Source organism: Tenebrio molitor, chromosome X (assembly GCF_963966145.1).
Source record: "Tenebrio molitor chromosome X, icTenMoli1.1, whole genome shotgun sequence".
In the NCBI taxonomy this organism is placed as follows: Eukaryota; Metazoa; Arthropoda; class Insecta; order Coleoptera; family Tenebrionidae; genus Tenebrio; species Tenebrio molitor.
Window position 1 is genome coordinate 4,896,865 of NC_091055.1, and position 21,827 is coordinate 4,918,691.

At 33.8% G+C, this 21,827-nt stretch overlaps 1 protein-coding gene and 1 long non-coding RNA gene across 5 annotated transcripts in view; one reads left to right on the top strand and one right to left on the bottom strand.

Annotated features, from left to right (window-relative positions):
• The window catches only part of LOC138139765 (uncharacterized), a 51,274-nt gene that overhangs the window by 23,880 nt on the left and 5,567 nt on the right, over nt 1-21,827 (top strand). The window lies entirely within an intron of this gene.
• The window catches only part of Utx (Utx histone demethylase), a 38,615-nt gene that overhangs the window by 15,973 nt on the left and 815 nt on the right, over nt 1-21,827 (bottom strand). For 2 of the 4 annotated variants that reach the window (XM_069060194.1, XM_069060193.1), the window contains exons 4-5: nt 21,682-21,793; nt 2,994-3,169 (exon numbers count right to left, since the gene is read on the bottom strand). In XM_069060194.1, coding sequence (XP_068916295.1) covers nt 2,994-3,169; nt 21,682-21,793 — 288 coding nt within the window. Of the gene's footprint in view, nt 1-2,993; nt 3,170-3,573; nt 3,749-7,941; nt 8,230-21,681; nt 21,794-21,827 lie in introns of those variants that run through there. The other 2 variants (XM_069060195.1, XM_069060196.1) reach the window with 2 other exon arrangements.

The window sequence follows — 21,827 nt, forward strand, 5'->3', positions numbered from 1 at the left end:
GTGTGTCAAGGCTAAATCTAAGACTACACGTTTGCTATTGTCATAGGTCAGTTTAGCAATTGCTCAGATCTCGAATACTCATTCTGCTTATCTAATAGTTTAGTCATCTTATTAACAACCTAACGACAAAGAAATTTACACAATCTTTACTTTAGTTACCTTACGATTAACACACCAAAATGTTGAATAATTCCAATAAAACGGAATAGATCCAAATACACTAATTACGTAACCGAATGGAAAACCAGTTTTTAAAGATCGTTACGATCATTGTATACTGAGTAAACATAATTCATTGAATGCCAGTTCGGGGTGGTGTGTACCTAACTAATTAACACGTGAAGGTAATGCCGCTGCGGCAGTACTTCTGTGAGATATTTTTTTAAGAATCTTGCCGGCGTCGCTTCTAACAACAAAGGTTATGTTAAAATCGATTTTTTTTTATTGTTTCAAAATTTATTAGTTTCGAAAAGTACTTTTGAGAAAGGTACGAGTACTGCTTGTTAATACATATTTGAAAATGTAATAATTATGTAGGTACTTTCAAAGATTTCCTTGAACATTATGCGATGATGAATGTCCGTCGAAAAAATTGGAATATAACTGAGGCTGTGACTAATACAAAATTCAAAAACACTCATTAAAAAAATAATTTAAAAGTTCCTGGGAAAAATAGATGAGTTATATACTAAATTCAACGCGAAATTTGCGACTTCCGGTTTTCAGAAAAAATTAAGTAATTTTTTGCCATCTTGAATAAAAATGATAAATTAATCGTACATACAAAATTTTCATGTTAAATTAATGTGTTGTCTTTTTATTTTATTAATTAATATCTTGCCTTTATAGTGAGACCACTTAAACAGTTTCAAAGAAATTTACAAATGAATTTTGTATATGTACATTTATAAATTACTGTTCTCAATTAAATACCAGGTGGTGACTGTAATTAAAAATGTACAAATTACAAGTAAGATAGACACGACTTATTTTGATGGAGAATTCTTATTGTGTTTACAAATTATACGTTCTTACACGTAAACAGTGTGGTTGAGACAAGGATACGTTGCCACCTGTTATTTAGTTCAGAAATTTACTTGTAGGATGGATTTAAAAATGTTTTCTCCATACAACTCATGTTATTATTAGAAAGCTGCAACGTACTTCACAATTTTTAATGGTAGCTTAGCCAAGTCATATAGTACTTTTCGTTTCACAAAAGAAACGAATTTTTGCTGTTCTTCGTCCAACAATATGAACCTTTCTGGAATAAAGGCAACAACAGAAAGGACTGCTTTTGAAAGAAGTTTATACCTGCCACGGTGCCTACTCAGGTAGGTAAATCACAAAAAAATTGTTCAAGATTTCGACACACGTTAGTTACTCCAGATTTGTTTGCCTCTTGTGTGTTATAACCAAAAACTTACAAAATCAATGAAAATTATCGATAATTTTTATATCGCTCGTTTTAACCTAATTTTTTATTAAAATCAGAATCGAATAACGCCGATGAACAATTACAGAATAATAGGTTATGACACGCTCCAACATTTCCACATGGTAAAAGTAGATGTTAATAATAGCTCCCGCTTTAACCGGAAATGATACGATCTTTGTTTTCCTTTTTAAATGCACCACCTTTACTAGCACGCATCGGTTACATGTGTGTACCTACATTACATGAAAAAACTCATACATATAAAATGAAAACGCAACGAATTCACTCATAACTGAGCATGAAAATTAGTAAAATATATTTAGAAATTTGTCTTATTAAAAAATTAACATTCTTGCTGATTTCTGGTCGACACGCAATCCAGTTGAAACAAAGCAGAACGCATGTTTTAGATGCTCATAAATTTTAGAAGTGCTATTTGAAGACCAAGACATCTTACTTGTGCTTCCAACAGAATTATTTTAAAATCTACTCCATGAAAAAACTCACCCGATTCAATTTAATTGTTCTAATTGGATTAACATTATTAACACAAATGTGTTAAGTTTTAACATTTTCTGTCCCTGGTGGAGGAAAATCAATTTTGAACAACATAATGTTTCAGTTATACTACCCGATTAGCGTTTTCTGTTTACAGTAGTCTGTTGTAAAATCCCTTGAAGCTGCTTCCTAACAGTGGACATAAAACAAAATTCTGTAACTTAATTAACAAACGTTTCGTTGAATGGGTGAGTAGGTAAAACTATATTGAATAAACGCGTAATTAAAACAAAACTTGCAATAATAAAAGCTAAGACTGGTTACACACTGTATTAACTGAAAAATAACTGTACTTGTGCTGAAATATGCAATAGTTATTTTCATATGAGTAGCACTGTCAGATCACTTTTCAAGTATGAGGCCGAAGTTTGAAGCACGAAGCGTTAGCCGAGTGATGCAAAACAGGCGGAATACCTGAAAACTGACAGCGCACGAATGTTGAATAACATTTTTCGTCTTCGTTTGGGCAGTCTTAAAAAACATTGATTAATTATAAATTTTGAGGTTATCTTTGACAGATGTCAAATTAGGTAGGTATATAACCTGAAAATTTTATGTATTTAGTTATATACCACTTTTCATGTTATGTATCTCGGTAAACGAACACGAAAAAAAAATAGAAAATCCAGTTGTCGAAAAGTAAAGATCTTTCGAGATCTATTAGTACCTCTTCCAAACTTATAACAGTTAATTGTCATAAATGATTGATTTTATTTTAAACGCTACACTTTATAAATGAAAATGTCTTCATTAAATCTATGTACGAGTATTATGGCCCATTTGGGAAGAGTATGTACAGTGTAAATTAATTAATTAATTGATTTGTTATGTCATCCTAATTGTCCCCATGCACTAGAAGTAGTTTCATGTTCGACAAATTTTTAAAAGAGGCACTATAACATTTTGGAACAATCGTACTTCCTGCATACCGATTAGGCTCGCCGCATTTTGCAAATTAAAGCCAACAATTAATGAAACAACGGATAGATCCACTTACTGATACTTTTCGGCGTAGTAGAGGGACTGTTGTCGACTAGAGCTAGTTGTAAATGTTTAAGGGCAGACTCGTATTCCTGAGTTGCTTTAAACATCAACCCAAGACGTAAATGGACTTCGTTAGCTCTTTGGAAACTTGGACATACATATAGTAGTTGTTGAAATGCTTTTACCGCCCTGGAACAAAAGAAAAAACACTTAATAAAACCGTTACGTGCTTTTAAATTCTGAACAATACACTTTAGTCGATTTAAATTAGGGGAAATTAAATCAGGTGTGTAAAAAATTGTAGAATTATTTCAGCTTACACCGGATCAACCCTTTAGCTTCCCGGTGCAGCAATTAATGTAAACTGATGAACTATATGAAAAATAATTTGAGTAATGATAAAATTGAAAAACCAGATAAAACAGTATCTAACTTCGAAAATTTCAACAGATTTTCTTTTTCAATGAAGTAAACTGCATTTAATTTAGTCGTATCGATAAATCTAAAACCGTACTATTCGGTTCGTTTAAACCACGCATCTTACCGAAAAACGTATCAGCTTTTCTGTATCTTTATAATCAATATTTACCAACCTGAACACACCGAAAACTATTATGTACTCGGTTCAGTTCAAAAATAAAAGTTGCGCGCACACCTCACACGTGATCACAAAAAAATCGCACGTGTAAAAATCAATAGAAAGAACATTTCGTATTCATAGACGAAACTATAATCTTAGTTAAATTAGATAAATTGAAAAGACCAGTTCGAGGCCGTTGACGATGATAACTGGATAAAATATTTTACGGCGTGAAAATTCGAGTGTAGTGGAAGTACAACAGTTACGCAATCGATTAATTCTGTGATAGTTGCGGTGACGTGGTTCAATTAGTCAACTAAATGAGGGACATAGCTCTCACGATTCTATTTTTAACAAATTTAAACGTTAAAACATTATATGTATTACGAAAATACAAATAAATACAGTACGCTTCTTATCTGATAAAATAATGGGACACGACATCGCACAAAAATATTTTACTACGCTAATTGCGCCTAAGATAAGACAATTTACACTACGTTGCGATAAAAATTCATTTAAATTCTAATAATAGTAATCGTCATAATTAAATTCTCCTGATAACAGGTCTGTCGCTCGGACGTTTCGACAAAAACAATGATTTAGTTTACCTGCTTGACCAAATGCTATGCAAATTTTGACTTCAAAACTTTAAATGGTAATGTGCTAGACGCATTTTAAAGTGTAACGTATACAAATCAGAATGACTTTATCAGTCAAAACTATACAAAAACGACTCGGTTTTCAAACGAACACAAAAAATAGAACTACTCTTTTAAATAATACATAAATATGTATATCGCTATTTTTAAACAAGTGCCTTCAGGGCAGCAAATTTCTCTTTGAAATGTAAAAATAATTTATGTATTCTCTGACTTATGATCGTAAGAAATGACAAGATAATTATAATGCAACACAAATTTGGATATTCTTTATTTATAGTTTTTAGTTGGTTATTCACAATTTGCTGTACATAGTGGCCTTGAATGTTTTCGCCACCACCTAAATAGTAAACAACCCAACTATAAATGCCGTATTTTACACCTGCTGCAGCTGTTCATCTATTTAGTTCGACTAGAAAGTAAAATATTGATTCGAAAATGAAACTTAAATGTTCCCGTTTGTAAAAGTTCTCCGATTACAGACAGCTCTATCAATTGCCAGTGATAACCGTATTACTTGGCAGCAAAAATTGAAAAACCTTGCATAGATTTTACACATTTCTAGAAATGTGTAAAATAATATTGTAATATTGCAAACCTGGAGGAATACAATATTTTTCGGTTTGATGGTTTCGGAAAAAATTACATATTTCATCAGGACTTAAGAGTCGAAAAGCAACCGTCAAGAAAGAAAACACTTTCAAGGTCAGAGGCTATAATCGCACAGAAAACGATCGGTCCATTCCACTAAATTGGAATACAATCGAGAAGATCCTCGTCGACTGCAGCCAGCATCACCTTCTGTTAAACTGTCGGACAGTGAAAGAATAAAAGTGGACTTTATTGGTTCTGATAATGAAAACAGTTCTCGATTTGAATAAAAGTAAAATACATATTTCATGTTTTTCCACAAGTTTCTACACGTAACATATACACAATTTCTTTGATATCCGTGTTTACAATTGTATCCTGATTTAAGAAATTATTTCACAATGCATAATTCTGAATTAGTTAAAAAAAATACGATCTCACGGTTTAGGTATTTGCAAAGATCTTTAAAAGATTCATATACATTTAAATCAATTTTTATGTTTTTGGTATAACTTCATAAACACCAAGGTTTGATAGAATAAATTATTTTTAAATGTATACATATCAAGGGTCGGTTTTTTTTAAATTTGGCGTCGAAGTTGGCGTTGAAGAGTCGATTGTGAATGAACCACTCGTCTTAAAAGCACTGATTTTTCAAACTTCACATTGAAAACACAAACAACGCAAAAAGTGAGGTTAGAATTAAACAGCTGATCAATCACTCGCCTTAAAAAAGACTGATTTTATAAACTGCATATTAAAAACACGCAAAAGTGAAGTTAAATTTAAACAGCTGATCAGAGTTGTAATGCGGTGATACGTTCACAATCGACTCTTCAACGCCAACTTAAAAACACCCGTTATGTATCAATTTGTCAAGTTTTGAATTATTATTCAACTTGGTAACATATTTGGTTGAACCAAACACAACTAACTAATTCTGTCTTATTTTAAAGAAAAAGTAGAAGAGCATGTATTGATTCATAACTGTTCACTTTGAGGAATGTGAATTGTAGAAAATGTGTATCCATGGTAATTTAGAACACACTGGTAATACAATAAAACAATTATTTATTACAGATGACAACCTAATTATTTATAAATTGGCAGTTTTGAGTCCGCAGTTTTGAAATTTAAGTTGAATACTTCAGTTTTTTGATACATTAAAGAAAAAATAATTAAATTCTTTATAAAGCAAACAAATAACGACCCCAAAATACCCACTTTATGATTTAAAAATAATTAATCGTCTAATGGAAACAAATACATATATCTTTTTTTGGTTGTTAATACAAGTACCGCTCAAAAATACGATTGATGGAAAATATTTATTTTTTAGTGAAAAACCTGTGAGATTATCGTGGAATGTCGAAAGTTTTTACATTATTCGTACATATTTAAGATCATTTAAGAAAATTTCAGTTGTGTATATTTGAAAAAATTCTGAAGATTTGTCCTAAGAATTGCGAAAGGTAAATAAGTCTTCATTTAAACAATTTTCAAAATTTTGCTTTCAAAATTTGTAACATTCTTTCTAAGTAGAGGGGCAAAAAACAATTAAATGAGAATCAGTGTGGAGAGAGGGAGAGAACTAATAAATTAAGATTCGTAATTATGTCTTTGTCATAATGACTGCCAATCAGTGGACAATAGTTTTACAAAAATGAGCAAGAGTTGTGATCTATTTCGGTTGCGTGTTAAGATTTTACACGTCTGTCCGGGTCGAGTAGATATTATTTATCAGAAACATTTGCGTTTCATGACCTCAAAAGCCTTTAATAATAGATATTCTAAAAATTCTCGGAAAAAGAGAATACGATCAGACACGGTTTCCTCGTGGTCGTTTACCACCGGTCCACGGTCTAACACGTGGTACGTGTTTCCAAATAGAGTTACCGGGAGGAATCACTGTAAGACTACCTGTGTGTAGTCTTCGCAAAATGCAGGTCTTGGGGCATGAATTATAAAAATGTTCAATAGTCAAGTTGTTAGATAATATCAACATGTGCGGAAGCAGATGGACGAAAGCCAGCTGTTGGAACAGCTGCGCAGGTGATCGTCTTCACAAACAATGCACCGACCTGCCAAAGATGTCCTGTCTAACAAAGAGTGCTAGAGCGACTACGCTGTACGAATAGTGATCGTCTGATCGTACAGATCGTAGGATCGTACGGTCGGTTGGGTATGTTTGGACAGGTAGAACTCTCGGTCATTGACGCGATGAATCAAGGTTATAGACGGACGATGCAGTTTGGTCAGACCACGACCACCAAAAATAAAGAAAGCAAACCATACGCAAAACAAATGCCCGACCTGCCGCAAAACCGACACCTAGAATTGCCACAGGACTCGACATAGTCATCAACAAACACAAAGTGCATGACTCTTTCACAATCGCAAAAGCAGGTCAGGTATGTTGGTTGGGTGCAACAATAGATCAGAGTTGACCACGTTGGGCCCGAGATCGCGAGATCTCCTGGATAAATACGCGGGTTGGTAATTTTTTTTCTGCAGAATCGACCATAGCATCCGTATGGTCTACACCAAATCAATACTGGCCATGGCGAGTCTAATTCGACGGCTGGGTTTATTCACCCAGACTCCGTCTCTCCCACTGATACTATTTAATAAACGATCCCCCTATAGGTGGCAGACTGCACTACGTACAAAATCTCACGTAGCCACCGGGATCGAAACCCTCTCCCCCTACCCATTATGTAAATATTTTTTCGGAAGGGAGGCTACAAAAAGGGTTGCTTCCGAATAAAAAATATAACCCTTTAGATGACATCTGGCCAAGTACAGCATCGATTGACAATACACTCTTCAACCGAAAGCAATAAAAGAAAACGTTTGGGTCCTACCTACGTGATAAAGTAACTGTGTCGGCCAAGCTCATCATATCAACACAGGTATTTAATAACATGACGTCATGATATTGCGGAAGCGCAACGTTAGGAATGACGTGAGATATGTCATAAGCAACATGGCGGATGTTTTCACTACCCAAACATCCGGACATCATAGTTGCATTAAATAACAAGTGACATCCGAAATTGAAAACAAAGGACAATATAGCTGGGCCGACATAACCATAGACATCATCAAGAACATGCCACCGAACTCACCATTCCAACTTTTTCCTTTAAATATAAACTATCTAGTAGGCTCCTGTGTCAAGTAAAAACAATTCCACGGATGCATGTGATGGAAAGAAGAGATGCACAAAGACACAAACAACAATTGCACTTGATCGGCGCGGTATCAAAACACCACGTTTGGAAAATGATAGAAAAGAAACTAAAAAAAAATACGCACTTCGTTCCGCACTGCACCGTCCCAACCAACCTTCGAGCCTACTACGAACGGAATTACCCTAAAACGCACGGCTGATTCAGGGACGGACCGAAGGAAATGCCTACGAGGGGACCTACACATTAATATCCGTTTCTTCCTAACATCCCAGGACCTAGGAGCCATAGTAGCTTACACTGACTACCTCTAACATACGACAACGCGTTCGGAAGAGTTCGGCGTTTCACAAAGCGCAAGCCTAGGTTATAACGGGGGGCTCGACGATATCTACCACACAGGCAATGTCCTTTGTCCGATTGCACATGCACAAATGTTACGCAATTACTTCTTACCGAAGTAACATAGCGGTGGTTATCTACTTCGTGTACGTACACAGTAGCCGCCCCACACGTACCCGCTCACCACCGGAACGACGTCACACAAGTTATTTTCTTAAAAAACAAAACAATACGATACATTTTACATCGTCGACACCCTCTATCACGACGCTACAGGTTAATTAACACCGACTTTTAATTGTTTGATTGGGGAGGTAGATACCTACAAGGCGTGAAATTCGTGTTGCCCATAAAACTTTCTTACAACTTCTAAATCTGTCGTCCGGTTCGCTGACAAAATAGACGAGGACAGATTTTATGGAAGTTAAATACTTTTGCAACAGACCCAAATAAAAATGTAAGTATAATAATGCTTAAGTAAGATTTACGACGTCGGCCGAGCCTGTTTATATTAGAGAAGGTCGGTATAAATGAAAATTCTCAGAAAAACGAGGGTTACACCAAAGGTAAGCAAATAAATTTACAAGGAAGTAGATAAATACGGTTTCGCTTCAAAATCCAAATAAAGAATGTGAACATGATTTATAAAAATGTGTCCACCTTTTTAGAGGTAAATAACGAAAAGCTTGCGACCTGGTACGCCAGGGCATAATATAAATAAATATCGGGTGTTGTTAAAATTTCACCTCATAGTAGGCGTTGAAAAGTCGATTGTGAACGCACTATACAGGTTACGGATCACGGATCAGCTGTTTAAATCTTACGTTTTACAGCGTGGTGCGTTTACAATCGACTTTTCAACGCCTACTACGAGCTGAAATTAAAAAAAAAAAAACACCCGATACATATAATTATGGCTGACGAAAATATTGGACAACTCTCCGGGTCGAATAGACATATGTATGTACTATTGGGAGCATGGCATTTCGGGCAGCAATTTATTGTCATTTAAAAAAAAAAAAAAAACAAAAAAGCCAATGCAGTCTAAGCTTTATTGTCATAAATGTCATAATAATTAATTTTGACTGAACTTCAAAATAAACTGTCACAATTGTACACAATTATTTTTCATTTTAGTTATTATTGATTTCCAAAGTTTAATAAAAGACTTCAGTTTTCAGAAAATCACATCTAAGGACTTGCAACTTTTCAGGATTGATGACTGCAATTTGTCACAATGATATGTGACAATAGTAGATATTAAAATGAGGTTATTAATACGTTTAGCACCTAAAGCCTATTTCACATCTTATAGGTATCAGTCAAATTTCAAGTCGACCCGAAATTCAGTGCTACCAATAGTACTTCAAACACAGGGAAAATGTTAATCCGTCCGCTTTGAAATTTATTTTCCTAAAAAAACTGGAATGCAACAATTTTGTATTTTTTTCTGTGTGTACACTTTGTTAAATACACACCAATAATAATCAACGGTAATTGTTCACTTTAACTACTTCTGGAATTTTCGCGTTTTTTCTGGCTAGACAGCCTCAGGGCGTCCTCCTAGATCGTGTCCCACCATTCAAACCTTGTGCAAATGCCTTTTTTTTTTCTCTCTTGTTGTGTTTCAAGGTCGCGCCAAGTCTTAGTATAACTAAAGGGTAAGGAAAATTTTCATTTGCACAAGGTTTGACTGGTGGGAAACGATGTAGGAGGACGTCCTGAGGCTGTCTAGCCAGAAAAAACGCGAAAATTCCAGAAGTAGTTAAAGTGAACAATTACCTAATCAACAATTCGTCTCCAGGTTTATTGTTACGGGAAAAAATTCAACGTACGTAATTAGCAGTTTAGAAAAATAAGAACTCTGTAACAAAATTTTTGGAATCTACATGTTGAAATAAATATTGTAACCAATAACCGATAAGATAACGGAACACATTCTCGGCACAGTAGTGTAACTTGATAAAGGAAAATCTTCGAAAGTTTATTACGTATATGGAAATGTGCATCTGTACGACGTTCCACCAGAATGGGTCCATGCAGAAACAGCATAAGAAGGCTGAATTCTTTGGTTGCTAGATTGCATGAAGACAGATAATGCATATTTTGATGAGACTTAACTTTCCTATTCTACTTAACATTTTAAACATTTGTTTTTTTTCGTGCCGCCGGCCGGAATTCGGTAGTTGCCAGCTTAGTTCGGCAAAACGTAGGGATTTTGAGTTGTCATCGGTTTAGGTTGGCATGTGTTATCAGAATTCTGTCAAGTGTCAATGTTAATTCCGTGCATGGCTCGTTAAAAATGTTTTTCTATTTGCAATAATGTACACACTACAAAGAAGCAATATTTAACTAAAATTAATTAATTAAAATTACGTTTTAAGTGTTTTGATTGTTTTGAGCCACTTCTTGAATATGGGCTGGTGTCAAATGTTTCAGGGAAATGTCAAAAAAAAAACAAATTATGTAATTAAATTTAATAAATGTCAGGAAACAAGAACGATGTTGATTTTACATTTCAAATGTTTAAATGTTGCCCACACAAAAAAAGTCCCTAATACCAATTATTAAAATAAGTGCTTTAACTTTTATTTTACAAAAATCCGAAAAAGTCGGCACAAAAAAATGTGTGTATCAAACGTCCAGAAACTATTTTACGAGCATTCGTACTTGCAATACTCGTCTGCGACTCGTACAGCAAACCGTACTCATGCTCGCAAACGTGCAGTTTCTGGCCTTGTGATACAAATAACTATTACAAACCCATTTATTTAATTTTCACACCCTAACTTCCTACAACATCGCGTACAATTTATACGACTTTCATTTCACCTTTTTGTTTCATTAAAACATTTCAGAAATTGCATTTTCATTTCATCTTTTCTTTTTGTTCCATTAAAACATTTCAGAAATTGCATTTTTATTTCATATTTTCTTTTTGTTCCATTAAAACATTTCAGAAATTAAAATTTCAGTTGAGCGGCATTTTTACAGCTACTAGGACTAGCCGGTTGACTATCTATCTCTTCGAAACTGTCTCCATAACCGGTTAAAATTTTCAAGGTTTGTGAAATTGTGATTGACAGATCATCATGTGATAAAATGTAAATCAGGTTGTATTCACACGAGAACAAGATCGACAACAAAAATGTAAAACTATCAAACATTTAATTTTTTTAAATATGTACATACTTAACTTAATAACAATATAATTATATGGCCGTTAAATTTACTACCTATCTAACGTTCATGTCACGTATTGATTTCTTTTTATTTATCCCCCCTTTTTTCGAAACATCATTTTCTACTGTACTATGGTTGTCATATTATTTTGAGTCACCTGTCAGTCACCAAAAAAAAACAATCAAAATATTAGCTCCTTTATTATTTATTTATTATCAGATAAATGATAAATGTTTATCCCCCTACTAAAATAGAAAAATGATTAAACTAATATTACAGCATTACCACTGGGATTTGACTTGTTTGTACTGCGTCAACAGATAAAAGAATAATTTACCCGAGCATAAAATTATCAAGAAAATCAAATATGCTGACGCAGGATGACGACAAACCGATTAAAAAATCGCCCCCGTTGAGATCATCTCTAATTACTTGATTTAAATTTGTAAAAACCAGACCGGATAACCGTGCAATATTTCCATTGGTGTGCAAATCATTACTTGCTCTGGTGATGATCGATTTACAACACGCAAATTGCAGCAGGTATCGGCGTTCAACGGGGAAGAACACTGATTGGTCCGTTTGCGTGGTCAAAATTAGAAGAAAAACCGCACGCCTCCAGTAAACATCCCATAGAAAATTTGATACGGTTGTCGGGGCAACAACAAAAAAGTTCAGAAATGTTTTACCATCCTAAGAAGCCAAAATATTTTTAATCACTCTCTCGAAAACTTGAGTACATATTACATGTCCGACATTTAAATAAAATAAACACATCTCCCAAGTAGTTGAAGTGCGATTTTCTCGTAGAATTTCCCAGGTGCAAGTGAATTAGTTTCCGTAAAGTTTTGCTCATTTTTCATTCATGCTTTTGTTGTTGTTCGGAAATAAGGCACTCGTCTGCTACTCGTGCTTATTTCGAAAACAAAAGCATTCCCGAGCACGAAAAAATGTTCCGACTCGGACATAATTCATGTACTATAAAGATGATAATCTACTTGAACACTTAATGGAAACAAAATGTGCCGAATTATTTATGTAGAACGACTATTTGTTATGTACATCCCTTCTGTAAAATATCATAGTACTAGCTCCTACTTTTAAATGAAAATCAACCAAGTTCAATACCGTTCTACATTGAAGGTCTAATGAGTGTGAAACAGTTACGTGGAATTCAGCCATTCATACTAAACACAGAAAAAGCCACAACTGCACTGTGTCCTTAAACCTACTTAATTATCGTCAAATACATTAATTATAATTGTACACTTTTTTGTCAACGATGTAACAAATCCTAAGCACCACAAACTTTACCAAAACGCACAAAAATATAAAATACCTATTTGATCGAACCTTCAGAAATACTTTATAAAGATTAAAAATAACCTGTACGCAGCGTACACTTAAAAAAATCAGTAACTCGTAAATTTTACGACAGTTAGTATTCAAGGCTTAAGTATCTTGAACGTTGAACATAGCGGTAAATCTAAATCGTAATTCATAAGCATAACTTTTACGTTTACGTATATTCTCACGTGTGGTTATTTAAGTTTTGACGATCGAATACTGGATTGTTAAAATGAACGATTAGCGTTAGAAATGTCGAAAAACTTGTAAAATTATTATCAATTGTGTACTTCATACCTTAAAAATTGAATTAGCATTCTCAAAGTTTAGTGTTGATAAAACAAAGTTTTCCAAAAAGAAAAAACATCATTATTGGAAAGGAGTAAGACAACGACAACGCTTTTGTCAAGCTTTGAACTCGATTAAATTTTTGTCTGGATTCTCGAAACATGATTTTTTATTTTTACATATTTCAAAACAATCATTGCCCAATAAGGAACTTATCTCATTTAAATTTAAAATTTATAGATAATATATGTTTAACAATGCATCTGATTAATTCATCGAGACAAAGATCAAAATAAGAACTAGTCTACGTCCTAATTTTTATATAATTCGACAAGACCACAGAGAGTAGTACCCACATTATGATTCGAATTTTTAAATGATTAAGAATATTAATTAACTGAAAAAAGTGAAGATTCATGTCTAAAAATAAAATATTGGCATACCTTGTGAAAGATATTTTAATGCGCTTAGTGGTTAATTATAAATGTCGATTTAATTTTATACCAAAATGGACACGACAGCATTATCGATTACGAAGAGGGTTCTAATTAGAACACTTTGTTGGTCACACGGCATAATTCGAATTGTATTACCATTGAGCAGTCGTAATTTTAAACGACCAAGGCAAAGATTCGAAAATAGATTCCCTACAGAATGAAACATTCGCTATTCTCGTTACGGCGGCCTCAGTCAATTGCATCTCCTCCACTTATAAATAAATTGAAATAAAACAGAAAAAACACTTTTGAGAAGATTCCGTAACTGAAACTTATTTTTGAAAGCAAAACTTCCTTAAAATAGCAACGCAAACTTCACTTCTAAATAAGCGCTTGCATTTAAAAAGCCATTTATCCATATTCGTTCCAGATGTTTTAATTCGATTCCTTTGTGTCAAATCAGGGATATTATAAAAAATGATGTCATAACCCCAGTTATCAGAGTAATGTCAGCATTGTATCATTTTTGACGTAAATCATGTAGTATTAAAAGATAACGCAAAAATGTTGATTTGATAATAAATATTTATTTTACATAATTGGACCGTAATTACGTAACCTTCTACCTCAGCTATGAATATTATTTTGTTTGTAAACACAAATTGAAAGTTTATATCAGATCGGTAAAGCTCCTTAACGCAATCGTTTTCGATGCACCTGTAAGCATTCCAATAGTGTTGATCTATACATATACATAATTAATTTTCTATTTTTGGAGGGTGCTTGGCATCAGCTTGAAATCCTTTTTACATATACGCATTATAATTTAATTAATAATTATTATGGAAAGTACAAGCGCTGTTAAAAGCCAAGTGATAGATTGTACCATAAGCGCAGGGCTAAAAATTTCCAATATAACAATGTCTATTGACAAACCCATTAAAGTGATGTTGATCTAGTTAAATTGGTTTCTTAGAACAAATTCGTTTCCTTTCAAGAGTAAAATCAATAAAAAGTACAGTATGTACCCAAGCTTCGTTTAATTTTGTCCCAGTTCGAAAGCTGCACATGACAATAACGACAACAAACAAAATCGATTTTTTAACAACCTCCCAAACAACTCCACGTCAACACCTTCATCTGTATCTACGGATGAAGCACACGAAATATTCAAGAGAATGTCTAGGACAAGTTGTTAATTTTCTATAATTATAAAGATAATCAATATTACGATAATACAACGTGCATCTTTGGCGCATTCTCACACAATTAAAACTCTTTTGCGTCGGTGCCAAGCGTACAGGCGGGAAAAAAATCGAAAAGTATTCAACCGCTGCACCCTATACATCCATATCACCGTTGCTGAACAAAATAAAAAAATATTTTTGGAAATATGAACGGCCACGAAAATGTACAGCGAGAGCAATCGATTTTGGTCGTTAAAGTCGTTTTAAATTAAGCGTGTTAACTTTTTTTTCTGTTTGATTACGTCCACTGTCAACAAAACTTCAGTACAAGTGAAATTGTATTTTAAAAGATTTTTAGTGCAAAATCATGTCATAATATGTATGGAACAATAGAAAATGTTTGACGCCGCGGATAACAGGGACTCACGGATAACCGAGGCACGGATAATAATCGCGGTTCTATTTTAATTTAATATTACGTGTTTTGTAGGAATAAAATTCAGTTGATTACAAAATCGAATTTTATGAAAGAATTGTTTCATGATGAAAATAAACCAGACCGCGTCTATTATGACCAGTTGTGAAACTTTTGATCAAATATGCACCCAAATAAATAAAAATAAACTGAATCACCAAAAAGAAATATTATCAATTTTTTATATCCCAGTGGAATAAAATAGTTCATGTGTAAGTTATCGACGTTTACAAAACTAGGTGAAAAAACAAACCCTTCTTGTTTCCTTATCTTGTAAGCAATAAATCTTACATCTTATCTTCTCAAGCAATGCAGACTCTTTTAATAACGCGTATATATAATAAACTGCCAATAAAAATAGTGTGGTTTTGAAGGAACAATCCCCGTAGATATGAAAAAAATCCCTTTTGTACAACATCAACTTTATATTTAAATCTAGAACGGCTGAATAATCCTGCAATCGCGTGAGAATTAGATTGGATCATCCCACCGTATCATGATGTGGTATACGTGACCTGAAAATGATCTACACCAACGACATAGAAAAATTAGACCTCTCCAAACCAGTAACGACCACGAAGAAGACCGATTTTAGACCTCAAGGTCGAAACTGGTTGAGGTCAACAGGACTTGTAATGTCAATAAGAACCATTTGCGAACGATTGTTCTTGAAAGCAACCAAATCGAACTAAATGGATGGTCCCAAAAGTCGAATTCATTTCGACGAACTACGTACAAAATATAATGGAAGAAACGTTGAGACTATACCGGGTGTTATGGAAGTCTACGTAATAAATTCAACCACCAATAGAACCCGTTAAAATATAAATTTTTTTTTTGTTTATCATTTTTTCTGCAAATTCTTCCAAACAAGAGTTAAAATTACATATTATAATTTGAACCTTAAAATTCATACCCGCTCATGTGTTTACAGTAGTTTAAACATCCATTGATAACGAAGCACGAAAAAAGAATTAATCGATTAAAATACTCGAATTAAAAACAGCAAAAACTGTTAGTACCTATTAGAACAGCAATCGTTCTAAAAACTGTAAAATTTTTACTGCACAAAAACATTTTCGCTCACTCTTTCGTATCAATTGATGATTTATCCCATGAACGAAGTGTCAAATTAGGGGTTAGAAAAATGTAAAAAAAAAATAAAAAGTGCATCTTTTTCATCCGAGTCTGAGTTTTTGGTCGAGGCGCAGCCGAGACTTGAAAACAGGCGAGGACAAAAGGCACTTTTTGGCAGAGGTGCACATTTAATTTTTAAGCCGACCGTACGAAGCAAAGGAAATATTACAAATTTATTTTGTATCTACCTTTTTCAAATACATAGATAAATTTATTAATACATATTAACATTTTTTAAATACATAGTATGTATTTGTTATCAGTTTCCAGTTTGCCAACAAAACTAGAAATTTACCATTTGCGATACAATTACATAGGACTTACTTCCATAATTTATTGTGACAGGACAATTATCGGTTTTATGGATTTCGTTGCTAACGTACTAACAGACCAACAGATGGCGCCACGGTCAGCGTCCGAAAAAGAATTATTTTTCGTCCGTTTTTGAGTACGTAAAATTACCGTTTTCATTAAGGATACCTAAAAAATAATACATATTTCTAACATTTTTAATGTGATGTATCAAATCCTTTTTATTTCATAAAGGCACAACACTTTTTCCATAACCGTTAGACACCTGCAAAACTGAATCCTGAAGAAAGTGACGTACATTTCGAACATACAAATTTACACCATCTCAATTTTAACAAATCGAGAAAACATAATCGTGATAATTAAGTAATATCCTTTTAATGATCCTTAAAAATCTATTAAATTATGTAAATATCACAACTTAATTGCTTCTGTTGCGGAACTCGTAGTAAACCAATTCGGAAGTTCTGTTGTAAATTCCACAAAAATTCTACGTGCATAAGGAACCTGTTTGCAACTTTCGATTGTAGCTAATCATCTAAACAGGCAATTACAAACTAATATTGATACTCATATTGAGCCGCGTTTTGACTGGTAGAAACTGTTCCGTTAGATCTGTTTTCTCCTTACTAGTAGAAACAAATATTCTATTCAAAACACGTTTACACACAAATCAAATCAAATCAGATCACTATATCAAGTCCAACTACAGCGATAATATTACTCAGGAGCGGTAGAATAATAAATTGGAAAACTGCAATGTATTAGTTCCCATGCGAACCACCTTGCAATAATATGAAAAGTTCCGAGTCTTGTACCTACCACATGAAACTGAAATTTTCAATTTCAGTCACGTATCATAAAACGCAAAATTCAAAATCAAAAATATTTAAAGTTTAAAGATTTTCGGCTATGTCCAAAAAAATAATGCACACAGCAATTTGAACGAGTTGGTTTGGAAAATTTGTTTAGTTTGTTTTCTGATTTTACCTCCGATTGTCCGATTGTTAACTTGTGAGCTTCAATGGGTAGTACAATGTACGACAAAAAGTGTCGAATATCCAAAACGGGTAGAAGAAATTTCGAAACAAAAAAAAAAACCCTCATTTATCAAGGTCATGACTAACCGAAAAATATTACGCGATTTCCTAATTCTCGGTTTTCTAGTGGCTCATGTTTTGCATTACTAAAATAGAGTCTTAATCATCTCTAATTTTTGTGAAGGACACTGTATGATTTATGACCTGTTGATTCATATGCCATTCCTACAACTGCTACTCTACTATCTCTACTATACGATCGCCACTGCTACTCTTACTAATACTACTTCAACTACTACACTGTAATGCTCGCGTTATATTACATATTATTATTGATTATTTGACTTGTTATTTTAATTGTTATAAACTCAACACGTCCCAATACAGGTAATTTCTCATTTTCGCAACAACTTGAGCATTGAATGTTCACGTATACGTGATCGGATCAAATTATCACACATTAATCTATGAACGTAGATTTTCATTGAAATCATGATGCCTATTTCTTGTGCTTCGACACATAATCAATGAATCATAATAACATTTCAAAGATGACTCATTACGTCAGAACATTGCGCGAACCAACAAAATATTAATGCATAAAAGAAAGAAAGCAAGAGGTCATGAACTGAAGATGTAGCTCGGGAGGCAAGGTTCAATACACTATCGACGTCACAATAACATGCATCACATGTGTATACAGGTTCTTCGCTCAAGTCGGTAGAATAGAATTAATGTCATGAAACCAGTTATCGGAAAAAGATGCTGACTCAAAATTGTGTATCATTAGGACTTTTTTTACGGCAATTCCAGTATAACCGGATAGTTTGTACTTTTTTATTGTGCTACAGATTTAAATTGTTTTTTTTTTTTTTCATTCACCATATACACAGCTGACTCAAATAAGTGATTAAAACAGTAAATACGGACAACATGTTGTACGCGGAAACGCCCCAAAAAAACTAATTTGCCTTAAATTGGACCAAAAACGTCAAGACTTGGCAGAAAATGAAATGTTTGCTAAGTATTTTTTTTTGGAAAGAAATTTACGTACGTACGAGTATGTTTTGCATTACACCTACGGTTATATTTTAAAGATTCTTCGAGCTAATCCGTTAATTAGGTAACCACGTAACTTCTAAGGCGTCGTTCACTTGAACGTTTTTCTCTACAACATTTATAAGTATGTACATATGTACTTGCAGTCTCACAAAAATTATTTCTAGGTAGTTCTTCCCCAAAAAAAATTGTTATAAAATCTTTCATGAAAAAAATCATGTCATACTTTCTTATTTGACTTACAATACATTTTTTTTTAGTGTTAATAACATCCCACACAGAGTTCACTGGAAAGTCGAAAATGTAGTTAATGCACGTTCCTTTGAGATCCAATTATATAAATGCATTCAGAGCCAAGAAATAACAAATTTTACGCACTAAAACGTAAAATTTATTCACACCATCTAAATTCCATTTTACTTGGTGTTAACATTTATTACGCTCCTGACAGGCTATTCCGCTATCTTATTTTTCAATACAGAAATATTTTCAGTACTTTCAATAATATTGTCATGTTACGTTCACAATATCGACATCCGCCCTCAATTGTATTGTTGAATTGAATAATTAAATTTCAATATGAAATAATTACACTTTAAAATATCATCAATAGACGTACTACCAAAAATTAATCAATAAAAGTTGATCATCATACAGTCTATTCAACGTGTAATTTGGTCAAATAATGTCTAATTAAAAATTGCTATGATTTTTTTAAACTAGTTTCTGTGACATACTTGTGTGCATTTTACTGCAACTAGCAAAAGTTGCGTGATAAATGGTTCTTGAATAAACTCTTTCGTAAATATTGGAAAAAAGCGAAAGATTTATTTATGCGCTTTGAAGGAAAACGAGGCCGACGGCCGAGGAGCACTAAAAACTCTGGATAACATAACAATTAAATCCAGATTTGTCCGAGATTGTTTTGTTGCATTGGCGACACTGGCCGCACAGAACATAATGAATCTGGAGTGGTTTCCAGAACACCAGGACTCAGAAGAAAATAGAAGAGCAGACCACCTCGCAAAAAAGGGGGATAACAGTTCTCGCAGAACCAGAACCCATCTGTTGGATAGCATAGAAGACTGTTAAGTAAAAAAATCACCGGAACTAGTGGACAAGGATCTCTGGAGTGAAGAGAAGGTTCAACGAAATTCTGCAAGTGGGCGGATCAAAAATCGGGGCGGCACCGGGACTGATGACAGGACACTGCCGCCGTCCGAAGCACCTCAACTCAACGTGATCGGGGTGAGAGATGATTCGTCTTGTGGACTGTGCGATAAGGAGGATGAAACTCCCTACACATTCCACGCGAGTGTACCGATCAAGCTGGAAGAAGACACCTGCACTTGGGCGTTTCGTTCCCGGAGTCCGAAGAAATATCGAACGCACCCACCAGTGATGTCCGTTTCGCGAAAGGTACAAAGCCGATGCAGTGAGTCACGCTTGGGGTGTACAATAAACACAATAAACTCAAGTTTCAGTGCTGTGGGTTTTGAACCACAACCGTGACAATAATAAAATATTGGAAATGTCATCCCACAAAATGAAAATCATAAAATATTTTTCCACCTACCTGTTCACTTCAGCGTGTTATTTTTCTTGTTCATCGTGTCGGTGTGTATTTAACCGTATTAAAATTATTTGTACATATTTTTTTGTATGTACAGTTATGAAAAGGAGTCCGATATTGCATTCGAGTTCTACACAGGATAACGATACACAAAGTAATGTCGGGCACCAGATAACTTAATGTAAAACTTATTTTGGCTGATAATTTCATGCAAAACGGCTCTGGTTCATTGCGCCTATAAATTGGTAAAGCCTCGTGTCAAGATAGTTGGGTCGTAACGTAAGGATATTAAATAGTGAATTATTTGTAGACAAATCTTTATAAATTCAGGCTGTTAATTGTTTTCATAAATTTAAATCGAAAAGCTCAAACAATTACATTCAAATTAAAAAGAGTCAGAACAATGCAAACCTGTACGAGGTTCGTTTTGTTTCGGATTATTATTCCACGTTCTCAAAATTTTATTTATTCGCCGTCTTTCTCAAAAAAAAAATCTGTTCTAAAAATACGACAGACGTAATCCTGACGATCTTTAAATAACATACTGAAACAAGATAAGTATGTGAGCGCCATCTCTAGGCTAGAATTTGGACTACTTTTTAATTTGTTGTACAAACTTTCAAAGAACTATCTGAGCGTTGTTCTTTCGTCGATTCACTAGTAAAACATGTCTTTAAACAGTCTCAAGATATTATTCAGCCCTATGGTTAAACTGGTGACCATGTTGGGAGATTACTTTGAATAATAGTAGCGAGAATGGTATTTTTTCTACTATTTAAAGTAACGTCACAACCAGTGTATATTCGTTTTTTAAAAAATTACTATTTGTTTGGCAAAAAATACGTTTTGGAGCAAGATAATAAACAAAATATGGAAACTACATTCCATACGAATAAATGAGCAATCTTGCTAAATATTGTGATGCCCAAATACTTGATGTCTTTTCAATTAAAGATAATTTTAGTGGAGCATGTAAGGCGGGTTCTCACTTGTCATCAATAACATTGAAAATTAACAATAATTGTTTACACGTCCATTTGTTCTATTTATTCTGGTCTATAGATTTTAAAATATCCACTATAAATAGTATTAAGTAAGCAATAAAATGAATAATTGGCAAAGGTAGTAGGTTAACAACAAATTAGTGGATTTATTGATTGGAATGGTTTTAGATGATGCAGAATCTTATCAATTTCATTTGAGAATGAATGAGAAAGTGTCGTTTTTTTTACTTTTTTTTTTACTGAGTTGTGAGAATCTGCCTTAACCACCAGCTTATAAAAAAAAAATATCTTACCACTGAAAAGCATTAAAATGGAAATAAACTAGTCCTAGACCATATAAGAATGTAGGATCCATCCAATGATTCTCAGCTTGCACCTTGTAAAACATCTGATATGCAGATAATGCTAAAATGAGGGTCTTCAGTAGATACATATTTAG